The 20,966-nt window shown below is 50.1% G+C and overlaps 1 protein-coding gene across 1 annotated transcript in view; it reads right to left on the reverse strand.

The window, feature by feature from the left end:
- The window catches only part of mcf2l2 (MCF.2 cell line derived transforming sequence-like 2), a gene marked incomplete at its 5' end in the record, with an annotated part of 365,863 nt that overhangs the window by 66,341 nt on the left and 278,556 nt on the right, over positions 1-20,966 (reverse strand). Inside the window, 3 exon segments of the mRNA XM_084308288.1 lie at positions 1,698-1,790; positions 6,137-6,229; positions 7,360-7,429. Of these exon segments, the coding sequence (XP_084164414.1) occupies positions 1,698-1,790; positions 6,137-6,229; positions 7,360-7,429 (256 nt within the window).

A 20,966-nucleotide genomic window follows, 5' to 3' on the forward strand; every position in this document is an offset into this window, starting at 1 on the left:
CTAATCTAGTTCTTCAGTATTCGTCCTACCCAAAGCTGTAAAGGAATGTGAATCCCTACCCACATTCAAAACCACTATTAAAGAGCACCTACGGGAGGCTGCAATTCGAAACTGGCCACCGTAAATGTCCAAACCCCCCCACCCCCACCCCCTCCTAATGGACAGTCTCCTCCCCACCGCATGTATATATTCTCTCCCCACCGTATGGATATTTCTCTCCCACCCACCCACCCCCTCCTAATGTACAGTCCCCTCCCCATCATATGTATATACTCTGTCAGGATCTATGGGTAACAGTACTGTATATTTGAATATCGTATATGTCACAAATGTAACAGTACTAAATACCTGTATGTCATGTATGTCCCTATGCCATAAATGTCATGTAGGTTGAGTATGTCATAAATGTCACTATGAATTGAAAATGGGGGACCCTGATGTAAACAAGACAAACGTCTTTCTCTGGTCTGCATCCCCTTAACAATTGTGTGTATTGAGCCGTACTGTATTGTACCCATTCTGCAATCTGTTAAATAAAGTTTTCATTCATTCATTCATTCATTCATTCATTCATTCATTCATTCATTCATTCATTCATTCATTCATTCATTCATTCATTCATTCATTCATTCACAGTGAGTCATGTTATAATCACCACCGCTGACTAACAGGCAAAGTATGAGAAAACATATTCCTTTGTAAAAGGGTTGTTGTGATATAGATCCATATTGCAATAAACATCTGCTCTGTAATTGTGGTATTATTGCAATATTACATTTTTGTCTGTCTTTGATTAAAATGTCTACTTATAGTCACAATTAAGACATCTCACCGATCTTTGTTTTTTTATTGTCACTGAAATATCTGCACGCTTTAATGTTCTTCATATTAGTTGAATGTTGCAGTTGACTTTGAAATGTTGTAGGGTAAACATATGACGTTTCCTCACATGGACATACTCAATCAAGTACAAGTACAAGAAAAAATTATTATTAAGTGTTGTTACTTTCCACCTTTATTTAATGTATTTATTGAACTGAAATATGACACGATGACACTGTGTAAGTTCCACAGCACTCGGAAAGTGCTTCAAAACCCATAACGGTTGATAAGGCAGGAGGGCTTTGATAGGAGGGACATGAAGAAGTGAACGTTACCCTGAACATCAGCTGATAGGAGGGACATGAAGAAGTGAACGTTACCCTGAACATCAGCTGATAGGAGGGACATGAAGAAGTGAACGTTACCCTGAACATCAGCTGATAGGAGGGACATGAAGAAGTGAACGTTACCCGGAGCATCAGCTGATAGGAGGGACATGAAGAAGTGAACGTTACCCTGAACACCAGCTGATAGGAGGGACATGAAGAAGTGAACGTTACCCTGAACATCAGCTGATAGGAGGGACATGAAGAAGTGAACGTTACCCTGAACATCAGCTGAGAGGAGGGACATGAAGAAGTGAACGTTACCCGGAGCATCAGCTGATAGGAGGGACATGAAGAAGTGAACGTTACCCTGAACATCAGCTGATAGGAGGGACATGAAGAAGTGAACGTTACCCTGAACATCAGCTGAGAGGAGGGACATGAAGAAGTGAACGTTACCCTGAACATCAGCTGATAGGAGGGACATGAAGAAGTGAACGTTACCCTGAACATCAGCTGATAGGAGGGACATGAAGAAGTGAACGTTACCCGCAGCATCAGCTGGTATTTAGTGATCCTCTGGACGGGCGTCAGCAGGTAGGCGTCTAACGACAGCTTGTGATCCAGCTTCTTCTGACATTCCTGTTGGCAGAGGCATCACACATGATCAGTACAAAGATACTAACATGAGCTTCAAGATACTAACATGATCAGTACAAAGATACTAATATGAGCTTCAAGATACTAACATGATCAGTACAAAGATACTAACATGAGCTTCAAGATACTAACATGATCAGTACAAAGATACTAACATGAGCTTCAAGATACTAACATGAGCTTCAAGATACTAACATGAGCTTCAAGATACTAACATGAGCTTCAAAAGATACTAACATGATCAGTACAAAGATACTAACATGATCAGTACAAAGATACTAACATGATCAGTACAAAGATACTAACATGATCAGTACAAAAATACTAACATGAGCTTCAAGATACTAACATGATCAGTACAAAGATACTAACATGAGCTTCAAGATACTAACATGATCAGTACAAAGATACTAACATGAGCTTCAAGATACTAACATGATCAGTACAAAGATACTAACATGAGCTTCAAGATACTAACATGATCAGTACAAAGATACTAACATGAGCTTCAAGATACTAACATGATCAGTACAAAGATACTAACATGAGCTTCAAGATACTAACATGATCAGTACAAAGATACTAACATGATCAGTACAAAGATACTAACATGATCAGTACAAAGATACTAACATGATCAGTACAAAGATACTAACATGATCAGTACAAGATACTAACATGATCAGTACAAAGATACTAACATGATCAGTACAAAGATACTAACATGATCAGTACAAAGATACTAACATGATCAGTACAAGATACTAACATGATCAGTACAAAGATACTAACATGAGCTTCAAGATACTAACATGATCAGTATAAAGATACTAACATGATCAGTACAAAGATACTAACATGATCAGTACAAAGATACTAACATGATCAGTACAAAGATACTAACATGAGCTCTAACATGATCAGTACAAAGATACTAACATGAGCTTCAAGATACTAGCATGATCAGTATAAAGATACTAACATGATCAGTACAAAGATACTAGCATGAGCTTCAAGATACTAACATGATCAGTACGAAGATACTAACATGATCAGTACAAAGATACTAACATGATGAAATCGGACGGCGCATTCACCAGTATGATTTCCTGTTTGCCATGTGTTTTTCCAAAATGTTATTGGATGTGGTGGTCATATATGGTCAATTATCTAAATGACACATTTAAAGATTTAAAGTTCTGGTGAACAGGCTAGAGGGCATAGGTAAAAAAGTGTTTTTCCAATCATTCAAGATGAAGGAAATTCCAATATGGTGGCCTTCATAGGTCCTTATGGTAAAGTTGTTGTGTCTATCTGAACTCCTGCATGTCCATGCTGCTGCCCGAGCACTGAGATCAGCCAATCAGCTGCTGCTGCCCGAGCACTGAGATCAGCCAATCAGCTGCTGCTGCCCGAGCACTGAGATCAGCCAATCAGCTGCTCCTGCCTGAGCACTGAGATCAACCAATCAGCTGCTCCTGCCCGAGCACTGAGATCAACCAATCAGCTGCTGCTGCCCGAGCACTGAGATCAGCCAATCAGCTGCTGCTGCCCGAGCACTGAGATCAGCCAATCAGCTGCTGCTGCCCGAGCACTGAGATCAGCCAATCAGCTCCTGCTGCCTGTCCCTAAGACCAGGCTGAAGACCAGAGGAGACCAAGCCTTAGGGGCCTCTAGGCTCTAGAACAACCTGCCTCTAGGCTCTGGAACAGCCTGCCCCTAGGCTCTGGAACAACCTGCCTCTAGCCTCTGGAACAGCCTGCCTCTAGCCTCTGGAACAGCCTGCCTCTAGGCTCTGGAACAACCTGCCTCTAGGATCTGGAACAACCTGCCTCTAGCCTCTGGAACAGCCTGCCTCTAGGCTCTGGAACAACCTGCCTCTAGGCTCTGGAACAACCTGCCTCTAGGCTCTGGAACAACCTGCCTCTAGCCTCTGGAACAACCTGCCTCTACGCTCTGGAACAACCTGCCTCTAGCCTCTGGAACAGCCTGCCTCTAGGCTCTGGAACAACCTGCCTCTAGGCTCTAGAACAACCTGCCTCTAGGCTCTGGAACAACCTGCCTCTAGGCTCTGTAACAACCTGCCTCTAGCCTCTGGAACAGCTGCCCCTAGCCTCTGGAACAGCCTGCCTCTAGGCTCTGGAACAGCTGCCTCTAGGCTCTGGAACAGCCTGCCTCTAGCCTCTGGAACAGCCTTCCTCTAGGCTCTGGAACAGCCTGCCTCTAGCCTCTGGAACAGCCTTCCTCTAGGCTCTGGAACAGCCTCCCTCTAGGCTCTGGAACAACCTGCCTCTAGCCTCTGGAACAACCTGCCTCTAGCCTCTGGAACAGCCTGCCTCTAGCCTCTGGAACAGCCTGCCTCTAGGCTCTGGAACAGCCTGCCTCTAGCCTCTGGAACAGCCTGCCTCTAGCCTCTGGAACAGCCTGCCTCTAGCCTCTGGAACAGCCTTCCTCTAGGCTCTGGAACAGCCTCCCTCTAGGCTCTGGAACAACCTGCCTCTAGCCTCTGGAACAACCTGCCTCTAGCCTCTGGAACAACCTGCCTCTAGCCTCTGGAACAACCTGCCTCTAGGCTCTGGAACAGCCTGCCTCTAGCCTCTGGAACAGCCTGCCTCTAGCCTCTGGAACAGCCTTCCTCTAGGCTCTGGAACAACCTGCCTCTAGGCTCTGGAACAGCCTGCCTCTAGGCTCTGGAACAGCCTGCCTCTAGGCTCTGGAACAGCCTGCCTCTAGCCTCTGGAACAGCCTGCCTCTAGGCTCTGGAACAGCCTGCCTCTAGGCTCTGGAACAGCCTGCCTCTAGCCTCTGGAACAGCCTGCCTCTAGGCTCTGGAACAACCTGCCTCTAGCCTCTGGAACACCCTGCCTCTAGCCTCTGGAACAGCTGCCTCTAGGCTCTGGAACAACCTGCCTCTAGGCTCTGGAACAACCTGCCTCTAGGCTCTGGAACAACCTGCCTCTAGCCTCTGGAACACCCTGCCTCTAGCCTCTGGAACAGCTGCCTCTAGGCTCTGGAACAACCTGCCTCTAGGCTCTGGAACAACCTGCCTCTAGGCTCTGGAACAACCTGCCTCTAGCCTCTGGAACAACCTGCCTCTAGGCTCTGGAACAGTCTGCCTCTAGGCTCTGGAACAGCTGCCTCTAGGCTCTGGAACAACCTGCCTCTAGGCTCTGGAACAACCTGCCTCTAGGCTCTGGAACAGCCTGCCTCTAGGCTCTGGAACAGCCTGCCTCTAGGCTCTGGAACAGCCTGCCTCTAGGCTCTGGAACAGCCTGCCTCTAGCCTCTGGAACAACCTGCCTCTGGGCTCTGGAACAACCTGCCTCTAGCCTCTGGAACAGCCTGCCTCTGGGCTCTGGAACAACCTGCCTCTAGCCTCTGGAACAGCCTGCCTCTAGCCTCTGGAACAACCTGCCTCTAGCCTCTGGAACAACCTGCCTCTAGCCTCTGGAACAACCTGGCCTGCACCTTAGATCTGCTCAGACCCTAGAGATGTTTAATTCCTCTCTGAAACCTCTTCTCGCTGGCGTTCAGGTTGAGCTGTGGGCACCTGCTCTGAGTTCTAGAGCTGCCCTCTCTCAGCTGATCCATCATCTGTCTCTGTCAAGGCAAACTTTGTTAGTAATCATGTATTCCCCCATGCTGAATGAGTCACTAACTAAACAAGGACAGACACACCTCTGGTTTCCCCGCACAATTGCATTTTGAACATTTTACAGATTGTTTTGATTAAATCACCTACAGTTGATATACCAATATTTACAAAATCCATGACTATTAGTTGATGGAATATATATTTTTTTCTTATTTAGTCGAGGACATCCCTATTGAATGAATGTCTCTCTCCCTATATCTATCCGGAGCCCCGGGTGTGAGAGAGAGGACGGACAGTGGGGACAGAGAGGACGGACAGTGGGGACAGAGAGGACGGACAGTGGGGACAGAGAGGACGGACAGTGAGGACAGAGAGGACGGACAGTGGGGACAGAGAGGACGGACAGTGAGGACAGAGAGGACGGACAGTGGGGACAGAGAGGACGGACAGTGAGGACAGAGAGGACGGACAGTGGGGACAGAGAGGACGGACAGTGAGGACAGAGAGGACGGACAGTGAGGACAGAGAGGACGGACAGTGAGGACAGAGAGGACGGACAGTGGGGACAGAGAGGACGGACAGTGAGGACAGAGAGGACGGACAGTGGGGACAGAGAGGACGGACAGTGAGGACAGAGAGGACGGACAGTGAGGACAGAGAGGACGGACAGTGAGGACAGAGAGGACGGACAGTGAGGACAGAGAGGACGGACAGTGAGGACAGTGAGGCTTCACCTGGAAGAAGAGGCTGTCTCCACATTGTCTCCACAGCAGCTCAGAGCGAGGCTTGTTCTGACAGTACTTCTCGTACACCTGCAGCTCCTCTTTCTGAAAAACACAACCAACCAAATAAAAACAAATAGTAATTGTTAACACATTGACTGCCACGCAATAGCTTCAACCTTAGCAGCTGACGCCATCACTGTAAACGATGGGAGTCGCTCACCTTGTTTGCAGGGCTATAACTATTTAAATATTACAGCTATATATGCAATACTATGGCCCATTTGACATCGGGTATCTATCGTTCAAGATGTGGAAAAGGAATATTTCTTCCATCCATACATTGTCGTTTTATACCGTGGTGAATACAAGTATAGTTTTAGAGCGGTTTAGGGTAATTCCTGGAACGCTAGTAATAGGCCGCGACGCATATTATACTTAATCCATTGGCATTTTGTCCCTATACATGCTACAATTAAAAATTCACTCTCTCCCCCACTCCCTCTTTCCCTCTCTCACTCTCTCTCACTCCCTCTCTCTCACTAACTCTCTCACTCCCTAACTCCCTCTCTCCCTCTCTCACTCCCTCACTCCCTCTCTCCCTCTCTCACTCCCTCTCTCACTCTCTCACTCCCTCACTAACTCCCTCACTAACTCTCTCACTCCCTCCCTCTCTCACTCCCTCACTCCCTCTCTCACTCTCTCACTCCCTCACTAACTTACTCACTCTCTCCCCCACTCCCTCTTTCCCTCTCTCCCTCTCTCACTCTCTCTCATTCCCGCACTCCCTCTCTCCCTCTCTCTCACTAACTCTCTCACTCCCTATCTCCCTCCCTCCCTCTCTCTCTCACTCCCTCTCTCAGTCCCTCACTCACTCCCTCTCTCACTCCCTCCCTCTCATCCCCCTCCCTCACTCCCTCTCTCACTCTCTCACTCCCTCACTGCCTCTCTCACTCCCTCCCTCTCTCTCTCACTCCCTCACTCCCTCTCTCACTCTCAGTCCCTCCCTCCCTCTCTCCCTCTCTCACTCCCTCCCTCTCTCCCTCTCTCACTCCCTCACTTTCTCAGTCCATCACTCCCTCTCTCACTCCCTCCCTCTCTCTCTCACTCCCTCACTCACTCACTCACTCCCTCACTCCCTCTCTCACTCTCTCTCCCTCACTCCCTCTCTCTCTCCCTCCCTCACTCACTCCCTCTCTCACTCTCTCAGTCCCTCCCTCCAGTTTACTACTCACCCTCTTCAGGAAGCAGGTCCCCACCAGTTCTGGCTTCTCAGCACAGTTTTCCAGTTCCCTCAGAAACGTCCTGCAGGACAAGATAACAAACAAACAAACAAACAAACAAACAAACAAACAAACAAACAAACAAACAAACAAACAAACATGTTATCCCATGGTTGCTGCCAGATGGAGACACTGTAAGTGACTGAAGCCATCCCATAACGGTGCTCTGGGAGATCAGGCCTCTTGCTCTGCTAGTAATTGACTGACTCTTTCTGTCAGCTACTATAAAAGAAAAAATCAAATAGTTTAATAGTTTATAATACTATACTATAGAAGTACAATCAAAGAAGCTCATTCTTTATAATACTATATAAGTACTATCAAAGAAGCTCATTCATAATACTATAAAAGTACTATCAAAGAAGCTCATTCTTTATAATACTATAGAAGTACTATCAAAGAAGCTCATTCTTTATAATACTATAGAAGTACTATCAAAGAAGCTCATTCTTTATAATACTATAGATGTAATATCAAAGAAGCTCATTCTTTATAATACTATAGAAGTACTATCAAAGAAGCTCATTCTTTATAATACTATAGAAGTACTATCAAAGAAGCTCATTCTTTATAATACTATAGAAGTACTATCAAAGAAGCTCATTCATAATACTATAGAAGTAATATCAAAGAAGCTCATTCTTTATAATACTCTCACAGCAGCTAAAAAGCTGATAGCACCACGATGGATTCAACCGGATAAAATGTGCCGGAAGGTATGGGTTTTTACCTATCTCGATGTGATTTATCTAGAGATATCTACAGCAAGAATTTTAGGTGTCAGTGAAACCAGCATTGCAATCTGGTTAGAAGTGGTGGAGAGAATAAAGGCTAGCATATGAATTGTAATTCCTGGTTAGAAACGAATGAAAATGGATGGATTATCCAAGGGGGGGTCCTGGGGGGGGAGAGCGAGCAGGAGCATATGGAAAATGGATGGATTATCCAAGGGGGGGTCCTGGGGGGGGAGAGCGAGCAGGAGCATATGTATGTATTGGATTGGATTGCAAGTATTAGGTATATATCTCGTACACTACATTTATATTGATTCAAATGGAATGTATAGTCCTGTGACTTACTGTGGATATTTACTGTTAATGCTTGTGTGTCTAATTTTATGTCATGTTTAAAAAAAATTATTTAATAAAAAAAAAAGGAAGTACTATCAAATAAGCTCATTCTTTATAATACTATAGAAGTACTATCAAAGAAGCTCATTCTTTATAATACTATAGAAGTACTATCAAAGAAGCTCATTCTTTATAATACTATATAAGTACTGTTACAAAGGGTCAGATTAAACCGAATATATATATTTATTACTTGAGATATATTGTATAGTATTTGTATATCGCCTGATATCCCTTGTATATTCTTTGTACATATACACAGAATATCCCTTTACCTAGTACAGGCCAGACCATAATATTCGTTCTCCTATTGGACAGCGATCCCCTAGGCGCCACGGCCATACCCCCCAATGTCTAGTTCAAAGTCACCGCTAAGACATGTCTGGACATGCCCGGTTCTGCGCAAGAATACGAGACAGAAATAAGGCTGGTACTAGATTGTTCACCTTACGTATAAATACGTCGCAGGTGGATACAGCAGTTAGTTACCCGAAACGTGTTACCCAATAAGTTGAAGCCTCACACCACGATACAACGTGCTGTGAAGTGGGCCCGTTTTGCCCCGAAATAGAGCCTTGAGACCGCGTGCGAATTGATAGCTGAAGTGTCAGAGTTTAACGCTGGATCGTCGAGTTCGACCTATTCTATTATTAAGTAATAGTCTATTATGTATAGTGTATCGTGCGGCTACCGTTCTACAGTGACCAGCATTACCAACGTTTCATCGTACCGAGCTAGTGTGCTTGTCCAGGCTGGGCGGCCTAACCTGGTGCCGTCATCCGAGGAGCCCTAGACGAGAACCGTGTGGATATGTACACTGGATAACCTACCCCGACGACTACAGAGCCCTTTTCGGCTGGATTATATTTGCTTTGGTCCTGTAGCTGTTGGAGCGGAGAATCGTCTACACCCACTGTTGTGTGGGATCTACCCTGTGAGGAGCACCGTCGAGCCCGCCTCTAGTACTCTGAGGCTGGCTAGCTTTCCTCCATGCGGCACTGCATACCGGAGAATAGCTGTTGTTCGTCTACGGATCAAGGGATTATTGCACTGTCTCCTGTACCTGGAGTCTCCTTATTCCTCGTTGACCCAGACTTTCTGCTACCGACAAATCCTCTCCCCTGCTGGCTTACAACCGGAGGGACCCCCTTTAGTATCTCCAGCTGATCTACTAGTGTACCATATATAATTCTTATGATACAGGTGGTATTAATTATCTCCTGCGTAATATGCTCATGGACTTACGCTCTTGACCTATTCATGCACATTCTTCGCCTTACAAGCGCAACTCTCAATCTTGATAAGTAATGTAAGATAATCTTCGTGCTGCTAATAAATATTCTTCTAAACCGTATTTCTTGTGAAGCCGTGTTATTGTGTTCATCACATATACCTGTGTACTGTATGGCCAGTAGTAATGTACATAACGCAGTAGTGGTTTAATGATACCATACTTATTCAATACAGTCAGGGAATTGTACCCCTCAGTTACAATTGGTCCTTCGAGCCGGAGGGTAACTAGCGTAATATTAATATAATATTAATATTAACATGGCCAATGATGAACACTCCACAAACGGTTCTCCTAAGCTAGATCGCCCGGAGCGCAGACGGCAGCCACCTCGTTACCTAGAGGACTACGCTGCCAGTCTACTACCTAGCTTTATACAGACGTTAAACGCGGAAAAAGCGGATAGTAAAAGTATGTCAAACCCTACCGACCAGGCGACCCCGCCAGTAGAGACCCTAGTGGGTTCTAACGTAACTGACCAAGCTCACGGGGGGGACCAGGAGGGACATGACATGACTTTACCCCCCGACAACGCCAACGGGACAGTCCCCGGAGAGCTCCAGGATAAAGAAAGCGCTCCAGGGACGGAACCCAACCCACTACCAGAAGAGACGCACACCCAGGAGATGGACCTCCTCGGAGCGCGACAGGAGAACGGATCTCCAACGAGCACTGCCAGAAGCCGATCACCTCCGCCTGTGTCTTCCCCCAGCGAAGCGGACAAGATGCTGGCGCAGGCACTCATCGCCACCCTGGCAGCCTCCACCGAACGCGATCGACTTCAAGCGCAACAGACGAGCGAGCGCGAACAAGCTGCAGACCAACGAGAACGCCTTCACGCGCAACTCCAAGCGCAAGCCCTCAGTGAACGCGAACATTCTGCAACCGAGCGAGAACGCTTCCAGGCGCAACAAAGGAGTGAAGACGACCGCATAAGACTGGAGACCAGACGCCTTCAGACGGAAGAGAACATTGAAAGAAGCCGCGCCGATGCACAGTGCGCCGCCGCCAATGCACAGCGCGACGCCACCCATGCCAGCGCCAATGCACAGCGCGACGCCGCCAATGCCCAGTGCGAAGCAGTGCGCGACGCCGCCCATGCCCAGCGCGAGGCAGAGCGCGACCGGCTGCAGGCGCAGATGATGGACAAATTTATTGCCATGGCGACACCCCCTCCCTCCGCACGGAGCTCCCGGAGATCATCACGACAAGGGTCTAGGACACATTCCCCTACCCGACCAAGCGACCCGGGACCCCACCAACAGGAGGATCCTGTCCACGTCTCCGAACCCCCTCCCCGGCCGTTCCATACGAGACCCAGCAACCGGGAAGAACCGGACCACGCCGAGAGACTGAACAGAAGACTCCAGGACCTAGCAGAGGAAGAGGAAGAGGAAGAGGAGGAATGTCAAGCCGACCAGCAGCAACGTACTCTGGCCCAGGAGGCCCAGTACAGCCCCGACCAGCAGCAACGTACTCTGGACCAGGAGGCCCAGTACAGCCCAGACGTCAGCCCCGAGTCACTGCGCTACAAACCCCCGACTCAACTCACGGGTGAGTTTGACGCACCGCCAGCCCCGAGGAACAGCACCTGGGTACCCGGGCTTCGGTACCCACCAAGTACCAGCCCACGACGACAAGTACGGGGAGACTCGCCCAGGAGGCCTCTCCCCCAACGCTCACCGATGTGCCAGCCATCCATGGCATCGTACCTTGGCACACCGACATTCCCGGATTTTACACGCGAGGACAGAGCACAGTACACGGAGCTACGGATGTGCTTAGAGACTATGCTGTCCGACGTCCCAGACGAGACGTACAAATATGCTATCCTCCTCAAGCACCTGAAGGTGCCCAGAGCGCATAATATAGCGCTGGCATATTCCAACTCAAGTACCCCATACACCGCGGCTCTAGTAGCCCTCGACCAACATTATGGACGCATATGGGACTACGTGATACAAGAGATAAGAGACATCGACCGTCTCCCCCCAGCCAGAGACAACAGAGCATTAGATGACCTCTCTATCAAGGTACAGTCCCTGGTAGGGATGCTGGGGTCCCAAAAGAAAAAAGGGATATACGAACTGTACGCTAACTCTAATGTAGAAAGGATATTAGAGAAGCTCCCTCCCGCCCGACAAGAGCGTTTTCGGCGGCAGAGAGACCACCGCGACCCCAACGGCCCAGAGGCATCCCTCCTAGACCTATCTGATTTCCTCGCCAGGGAGGTCAGCAGCCTACGACTGGACACGTTCGTATGGAGTGGACCAAGCCCAAGACCAGGACCTCGGGGATCAAACGATAACCGCCGGTCGGTGACCGTTATGCACCAAGCCGAATCAGTACCGCAGCACAAGAACCACAACACCCCCTCGACAAAAGAGGAGTGGAAGATTGAATGCCAGTACTGTGAAGGGGAACATCGGCTGTATCAATGCGACACTTTCGGGAAGCTGACCACGGACGAGGTGAGTCAGTGGATCAAAGACCACCGCCGCTGCTTCCGCTGCGCGCGCAGCCATATGGCAGCTGAGTGCCGCTTGAAGAAGAAGTGCAGCAGGTGCGGCGGCGCCCACTTGGAGGTCCTGCATGACATCAACAGGCGTCCGCCAGGACAACAAAGTGGGCCCGTCACGGTAATGTACCAGGCCGAGGCGGTGGCACCAGTACCAAAGATCCACCAGACCGCTCCCTACTGTACCGACTGCTACAGCAGACACTGGGAGTCACGGTGCTACTCGGACGACCGCGAGTCGGCACCACCCCAGACGATCCAAAGCAACCGACCAACAGGAGTGCTCCACATTGACCAGCATAGCGGGACCCCCCGAGTGCTCATCAAAGTGGTCAGAGTGCTCCTGAGCTACGAGGACAAGGTCCTGGACACTTACGCCGTCCTGGACGATGGGTCTGAAAAGACTCTCCTCCTCGCTTCCGCCGCAGCTCAGTTGGGCCTGCGGGGTGCCAAAGGTACAATGACAATACGCACCATCAGAAGGGACCAGAAGACCATAAAGGGTGAAAATGTCTCCTTCAAGATAGCAGCGGTGGACCAGCCCGAGAAGCAGTATAGTATTACCAACGTCTTCACCAGCCACGACATAGGCCTATCACAGTACACCTACCCCATCCCACAGCTGATGGCGAAGTATGTGCACCTACGTCAACTACCTATACCGCTTATCGACGGCGCCACACCGACCCTGCTCATCGGCTCCGACCACGCGGACCTCATTCTCCCAATTGAGGCGGCCCACATCGGACCCAAAGGATGCCCAGTCGCGGTTCAGACCCGACTGGGGTGGACGCTCCAGGGCCCCCTCTACGGACTTGACAGTCAACCCACGTCTACACGCTGCCTACACACAAAGGTGAGCGACACCGGCCACTCTCTCGTACAGCCCGTTGAGAGGCTATTGACATTAGGCGAGAGGCCTGTGATAGAACCGTGGGCACAAGAGGGAGTTCGGAACTCCACCCCCCTCAGCTGCGCTCCAGACGTAGCTGACCTCGAGCCCAGCACCCCAAGCGACTCCTTGATGGGGCGGCCGGCACCGGCCCCTCCTCAGACGGGGTACAGAGCAAACAAGAGAAACAGACGGAGGAGGTGGAGGCGCAGCCAAGCACAGATCAAAGCAGTCTCAGGCCCGCTTCCTCCTAACCCCCCTACCATCCCTTCCAGCCCGTCAGAAGCGGGTCAAGGACGGGGACAACTTAAAAGTGGACACAGTCGTCGTGATCATAGACCAGTCACTACCCCGAGCTGCGTGGCCGGCCGGCCGCGTAAGCAAAGTGATCACTGGTGCCGACGGAAAGGTCAGAGCGGCAGAAGTGCTCGTCCCGGGGCGGACATACACCCGACCCGTGGCGAGGCTGATAGAGTTGCCAAGGCTCCCCGACTCTCTCTCTTGATGACGACCATGACCCCCTGACTTTGTGAATTGCCCTACTCCTCACAACGGACATTGAGTAGTGGACAAGGCGGTTAATATGTCTCTGCTTATCTAATTAGGTGCGGACTAATTAGGAGGCGGCTGTTACAAAGGGTCAGATTAAACCGAATATATATATTTATTACTTGAGATATATTGTATAGTATTTGTATATCGTCTGATATCCCTTGTATATTCTTTGTACATATACACGGAATATCCCTTTACCTAGTACAGGCCAGACCATAATATTCGTTCTCCTATTGGACAGCGATCCCCTAGGCGCCACGGCCATACCCCCCAATGTCTAGTTCAAAGTCACCGCTAAGACATGTCTGGACATGCCCGGTTCTGCGCAAGAATACGAGACAGAAATAAGGCTGGTACTAGATTGTTCACCTTACGTATAAATACGTCGCAGGTGGATACAGCAGTTAGTTACCCGAAACGTGTTACCCAATAAGTTGAAGCCTCACACCACAATACAACGTGCTGTGAAGTGGGCCCGTTTTGCCCCGAAATAGAGCCTTGAGACCGCGTGCGAATTGATAGCTGAAGTGTCAGAGTTTAACGCTGGATCGTCGAGTTCGACCTATTCTATTATTAAGTAATAGTCTATTATGTATAGTGTATCGTGCGGCTACCGTTCTACAGTGACCAGCATTACCAACGTTTCATCGTACCGAGCTAGTGTGCTTGTCCAGGCTGGGCGGCCTAACCTGGTGCCGTCATCCGAGGAGCCCTAGATGAGAACCGTGTGGATATGTACACTGGATAACCTACCCTGACGACTACAGAGCCCTTTTCGGCTGGATTATATTTGCTTTGGTCCTGTAGCTGTTGGAGCGGAGAATCGTCTACACCCACTGTTGTGTGGGATTTACCCTGTGAGGAGCACCGTCGAGCCCGCCTCTAGTACTCTGAGGCTGGCTAGCTTTCCTCCATGCGGCACTGCATACCGGAGAATAGCTGTTGTTCGTCTACGGATCAAGGGATTATTGCACTGTCTCCTGTACCTGGAGTCTCCTTATTCCTCGTTGACCCAGACTTTCTGCTACCGACAAATCCTCTCCCCTGCTGGCTTACAACCGGAGGGACCCCTTTAGTATCTCCAGCTGATCTACTAGTGTACCATATATAATTCTTATGATACAGGTGGTATTAATTATCTCCTGCGTAATATGCTCATGGACTTACGCTCTTGACCTATTCATGCACATTCTTCGCCTTACAAGCGCAACTCTCAATCTTGATAAGTAATGTAAGATAATCTTCGTGCTGCTAATAAATATTCTTCTAAACCGTATTTCTTGTGAAGCCATGTTATTGTGGGTGTGTTCATCACATATACCTGTGTACTGTATGGCCAGTAGTAATGTACATAACGCAGTAGTGGTTTAATGATACCATACTTATTCAATACAGTCAGGGAATTGTACCCCTCAGTTACAAGTACTATCAAAGAAGCTCATTCTTTATAATACTATAGAAGTACTATCAAAGAAGCTCATTCATAATACTATAGAAGTAATATCAAAGAAGCTCATTCTTTATAATACTATATAAGTACTATCAAAGAAGCTCATTCATAATTGTAACTGAGGGGTACAATTCCCTGACTGTATTAATCAAGTATTAGTATCATTAAACTACTACCGTGTATGTACATTACTGGCCTTACTGTACACAAGTATATTAGATGACAACACTTCCACAATGAAACGGTTTCCACACAAATACTTGTTTAGAATATTTATTACATAAAGAATATTATATTACATTACTTTGGTGCGCTTATAAGGCAAAGAATGTACGTAAGTAAATCAATATGGAATGTTAGGAATTAGATCTGGTATTCTGGGGAGGGGGGGTGTACTACCGGTTGTAAGCCAGCAGGGGGAGGCAATGCTCTATGAAAGTCAATGGTCCACGGAGGCGATCTTACTCCCTGGAGCAGCGGGGAAAGGCAGCCTGGTCCCAGGGTGCGCGCCGCGTAGGTGAAAGCCGTGGAGCCTCTGGTACGACAGAGACGGGCTCGAGTGATGGTCTCACGGGCAGGTGTAGATCCCACAGTAGCAGTGGGGTAGGCGGTTCTCTGCTCCAGCAGCTTGGTCAAAGCAATGAAGAATAATAATCCTTGCCGGAAAGTGGCTCTGCTGGTCCGGTGTAGGTATCCTCCGGTGCGCGGTAGTGCACGGTTGAACTTGACGTTACTATCCTATTAGTACGCGGCAATAAATGCTCTATGTAGACGCACAATTACCCACTTCACGTGGTCTTTGACTCGTAATGAAGGTTTACTAATAAATAGCGAACGATACGTTAAACAAACGTATTAGGATAACACGAGACTCTATCTTGGGGCGATGCGAGCCCTACTCTGCCCACGTTGCGTAGTGGGGAGAGACGTCACTTGGATAACTGGAACTGAACGAGACTGAACGGGACAAGGGACTAAGAGGAGTTCTACATTTCTTGCGCCCTATTTATGTGCACGGTGAACAAATAGTACCATTCGTATTTCGGTAGCCGTATTCCTACGCGGAACCGGGGCTAGTTGGGACATGTTCGTGTCGGTAGCTTTCAAGTCAGCTCTAGGGGTAAGTCACTGGCGCCTAGGGGATCGCTTCCAATAGGAGAACGAATATTATGGTCTGTCCTGTAGACTAAAGGGATATTCAGTGTATATGTACAAATAATACACAAGGGATATCAAACGATATACAAATATTATACATGGGATCTCAGGCAATAAATATATATATTCGGTTTAATCTGACCCTTTGTAACAGCCGCCCCCTAATTAGTCCCACCTAATTAGCTAAGCAGAGACAGATTAACCGCACTGTCCACTACTCAATGTCTGTGAGGGGTCGGGCAGTTCACAAAGTCAGGGGTCATGGTCGTCATTAGGCGAGTCGGGGAGCCTTGGCGACTCTATCAGCCTCGCCACGGGTCGGTTGTAGATCCGCCCTTGGCCGAGCACTTCTGCCACTCTGACCTTTCCGTCGGCACCAGTGGTCACTTTGCTTACGCGGCCGGCCGGCCACGCAGCTCGGGGTGGTGACTGGTCTATGGTCATGACGACTGGACGGGATGAAGGGGGGCTTAGGAGGAAGCGGGCCTGAGACTGCTTTGATCTGTGCTTGGCTGTGCTTTCTCCTCCTCCGTCTGTTTCTCTTGTTCGCTCTGTACCCCGTGTGAGGAGGGGCCGGTCCCGGCCGCCCCGTCAAGGAGTCGCTTGGGGTGCTGGGTTCGAGGTCAGCCACGTCTGGAGCGCAGCTGAGGGGGGTGGAGTTCCGAACTCCCTCTGGTACCCACGGTTCTCTCACGGGCCTCTCGCTTAATGTGAATAGCCTCTGCTGTACGGGGGAGAGGCCGGTGTCGCTCGCCTCTGTGTGTAGGCAGCTTGTAGACGTGGGTTGACAAGTCCGTAGAGGGGGCCTTGGAGCGTCCATCCCAGTCGGGTCTGAACCGCGACCGGGCATCCTTTGGGTCCGACGTGGGCCGCCTCAATTGGGAGAATGAGGTCCGCATGGTCGGAGCCGATGAGCAGGGTCGGTGTGGCGCCGTCGATAAGCGGTATAGGTAGTTGACGTAGGTGCCCATACTTAGCCATCAGCTGTGGGATGGGGTAGGTGTACTGCGACAGGCCTATGTCGTGGCTGGTGAAGACGTTACTTATACTATACTGCTTCTCGGGCTTGTCCACCGCTGCTATCTCGAAGGAGACCTTTTCACCCTTTATGGTCTTCTGGTCCCTTCTGATGGTGCGTATGGTCATCGTATCTTTGACACCTCGCAGGCCCAACTGGGCTGCTGCGGAAGCGAGGAGGAGAGTCTTTTCGGACCCATCGTCCAGGACGGCGTAAGTGTCCAGGACCTTGTCCTCGTGGCTCAGGAGCACTCTGACCACTTTGAGGAGCACACGGGGGGTCCCGCTGTGCTGGTTAATGTGGAGCACTCCTGTGGGTGGTGACGTAGACTCTATATGGTACGAGTCGCACCTTGACTCCCAGTGTCTGCCGTAGCAGTCGGGACACCAGGGAGCGGTCTGGTGGAACTTTGGTTCTGGTGCCACCGCCTCGGCATGGTACATTACCGCGACGGGCCCACTCGGTTGTCCTGGCTGACGCTTGTTGATGTCGTGCAGGACCTCCAGGTGGGTGCCACCGCACCTGCTGCACTTCTTTTTCAAGCGGCACTCAGCTGCTAGGTGGCTGCGCGCGCAGCGGAAGCAGCGGCGGTGGTCCTTGACCCACTGGCTCACATCATCCGTGGTCAGCTTCTTGAAATCTTCGCACTGATAGAGCCGATGTTCTCCCTCACAGTACTGGCACTCAATCTTCCACTGGTCCTCTTTCGTCGAGGGGGTGTTGTGGTTCTGGTGCTGCGGTACTGATTCGGCTTGGTGCATAACAGTCACCGATCTTCGGCCATCGTTTACTCTCCTAGGTCCCTCTCTGGAGCTTGGTGTGCTCCGCACGAACGTATCCAATCGTAGGCTGCTGACTTCTCTCGCCAGGAAGTCGGCCAAGTCTAGGAGGGATGGTTCTGGACCGTTAGGATCACGGTGGTCTCTTTGCCGCCTGAAGCGCTCCTGTCTGGCGGGCGGCAGCTTCTCTAAAATCCTCTCGACGTTAGAGTTGGCGTATAGCTCGTGCATACCCTTTTCTCGTTGCGCTCCCAGCATCCCTACCAGGGACTGTACTTTTATAGACAGGTCGTCTAGTGAGCGATTGTCTGTTGCTGGGGGTAAGCGGTCAATATGCCTTATCTCTTCTATTACGTAATCCCATATACGTCCATATCTCTGGTCCAGCGCTGCTAGAGCCGCGGTGTATGGGGTCGTAGAGGTGGCATAGGCTAGCGCTATATTGTGCGCCCGGGGCACTTTCAGGTGCTGCAGTAATATTGCATACTTGTGGCGTTCATCAGCGACATCCACCATCATTGTCTCTAAGCACATCCGGAGCTCCGTATACTGTGCTCGATTCTCATGGGTGAAGTCGGGAAACGTCGGTGTGCCAATGTATGATGCCATGGATGACTGGCACATCGGTGAGCGTTGGGGGAGAGGCCTCCTAGGCGAGTCTCCTCTTGCGTGTCGTCTTGGGCTGGTACTTGGTGGGTACCGAAGGTCGGGTACCCAGGTGCTGTTCCTCGGGGCTGACGGTGCGTCAAACTCACCCGTGAGTTGAGTCGGGGGTTTGTAGCGCAGGGCCTCGGGGCTGACTTCTGGGCTGTACTGGACCTCCTGGTCCTGAGTACGTTGCTGCTGGTCGGGGCTGTACTGGGCCTCCTGGGCCAGAGCACGTTGCTGCTGGTCGGCTTGACACTCCTACTCCTCCTCCTCCTCTCCCTCTGCTAGGACCTGGAGTCTTCTGTTCAGTCTCTCGGCGTGGTCCGGTTCTTCCCGGTTGCTAGGTCTCGTATGGACCGGCCGGGGAGGGGGTTCCGAGACGTGGACAGGATCCTCCTGTTGGCGGGGTCCCGGGTCGCTTCGTCGGGTAGGGGAATGTGTCCTAGACCCATGTCTTGACGATCTCTGAGAGCTCCGTGCGGAGTGAGGGGGTGTCGCCATGGCAACCAGTTTGTCCATCAGCTCCGCCTGCAGCCGGTCACGCTCTGCCTCGCGCCGGGCATGGGCTGCGTCGCGCACGGCTTCGCGCTGGGCATTGCCGATGTCGCGCTGCGCATTGGTGCTGGCCTGGGCAGCGTCGCGCTGTGCGTTGGCGACGTCGCGCTGGGCATTGGCGCTGGCATGGGCAGCGTGGAGCTGTGCATTTGCGACGTCGGCGCGGCTTCTCTCAATGTTCTCTTCTGTCTGGAGGCGTCTGGTCTCCAGTCTTATTCGGTCGTCTTCACTCCTTTGTTGCGCCTGGAAGCGCTCTCGCTCGCCTGCAAAATGTTCGCGCTCGCACGTCTGTTGCGCTTGAAGTCGATCGCGTTCGGTGGAGGCTGCCAGGGTGGCGATGAGTGCCTGCGCCAGCATCTTGTCCGCCTCGCTGGGGGAAGACGCCGTTCGGGGCGATCGGCTCCCGGCAGTACTTGTTGGAGATCCGTTCTCCTGTTGCGTACCGAGGAGATCCGTCTCCTGGGTGCGCGTCTCTTTAGGGTTGTCTTCCTCCCGGAGCTGATCGGGGACTATTTCTTCGGTATTGTCTGGGGGTAAAGTCGTGTCAGTTCCCTCCTGGTCCCCACCGTGAGCTTGGTCAGTTACATTAGAACCCACTAGGGCCTCTGTTGGCGGGGTAGCCTGGTTGTTAGGGTCGGACATAATTTTACTTTCTACCTTTTCCGTGTTTAACTTCCCTTTAAAGCTAGGTATTGGACTGACAGAGTATGCCTCTAGATAGGGAGGTGGCTGCCGTCTGCGCTGCGGGCGATCTAGCTTAGGAGAACCATTTGTGGAGTGTTTGTCATCGGCCATGTCAATATTAATATTATATTAATATTACGCTAATTATTCTCCGGCTCGAAGGACCAATTGTAACTGAGGGGTACAATTCCCTGACTGTATTAATCAAGTATTAGTATCATTAAACTACTACCGTGTATGTACATTACTGGCCTTACTGTACACAAGTATATTAGATGACAACACTTCCACAATGAAACGGTTTCCACACAAATACTCGTTTAGAATATTTATTACATAAAGAATATTATATTACATTACTTTGGTGCGCTTATAAGGCAAAGAATGTACGTAAGTAAATCAATATGGAATGTTAGGAATTAGATCTGGTATTCTGGGGAGGGGGGGTGTACTACCGGTTGTAAGCCAGCAGGGGGAGGCAATGCTCTATGAAAGTCAATGGTCCACGGAGGCGATCTTACTCCCTGGAGCAGCGGGGAAAGGCAGCCTGGTCCCAGGGTGCGCGCCGCGTAGGTGAAAGCCGTGGAGCCTCTGGTACGACAGAGACGGGCTCGAGTGATGGTCTCACGGGCAGGTGTAGATCCCACAGTAGCAGTGGGGTAGGCGGTTCTCTGCTCCAGCAGCTTGGTCAAAGCAATGAAGAATAATAATCCTTGCCGGAAAGTGGCTCTGCTGGTCCGGTGTAGGTATCCTCCGGTGCGCGGTAGTGCACGGTTGAACTTGACGTTACTATCCTATTAGTACGCGGCAATAAATGCTCTATGTAGACGCACAATTACCCACTTCACGTGGTCTTTGACTCGTAATGAAGGTTTACTAAT

This window comes from Notolepis coatsorum (genome assembly GCF_963971535.1).
Source record: "Notolepis coatsorum genome assembly, chromosome: 2".
Lineage (NCBI taxonomy): Eukaryota > Metazoa > Chordata > Actinopteri > Aulopiformes > Paralepididae > Notolepis > Notolepis coatsorum.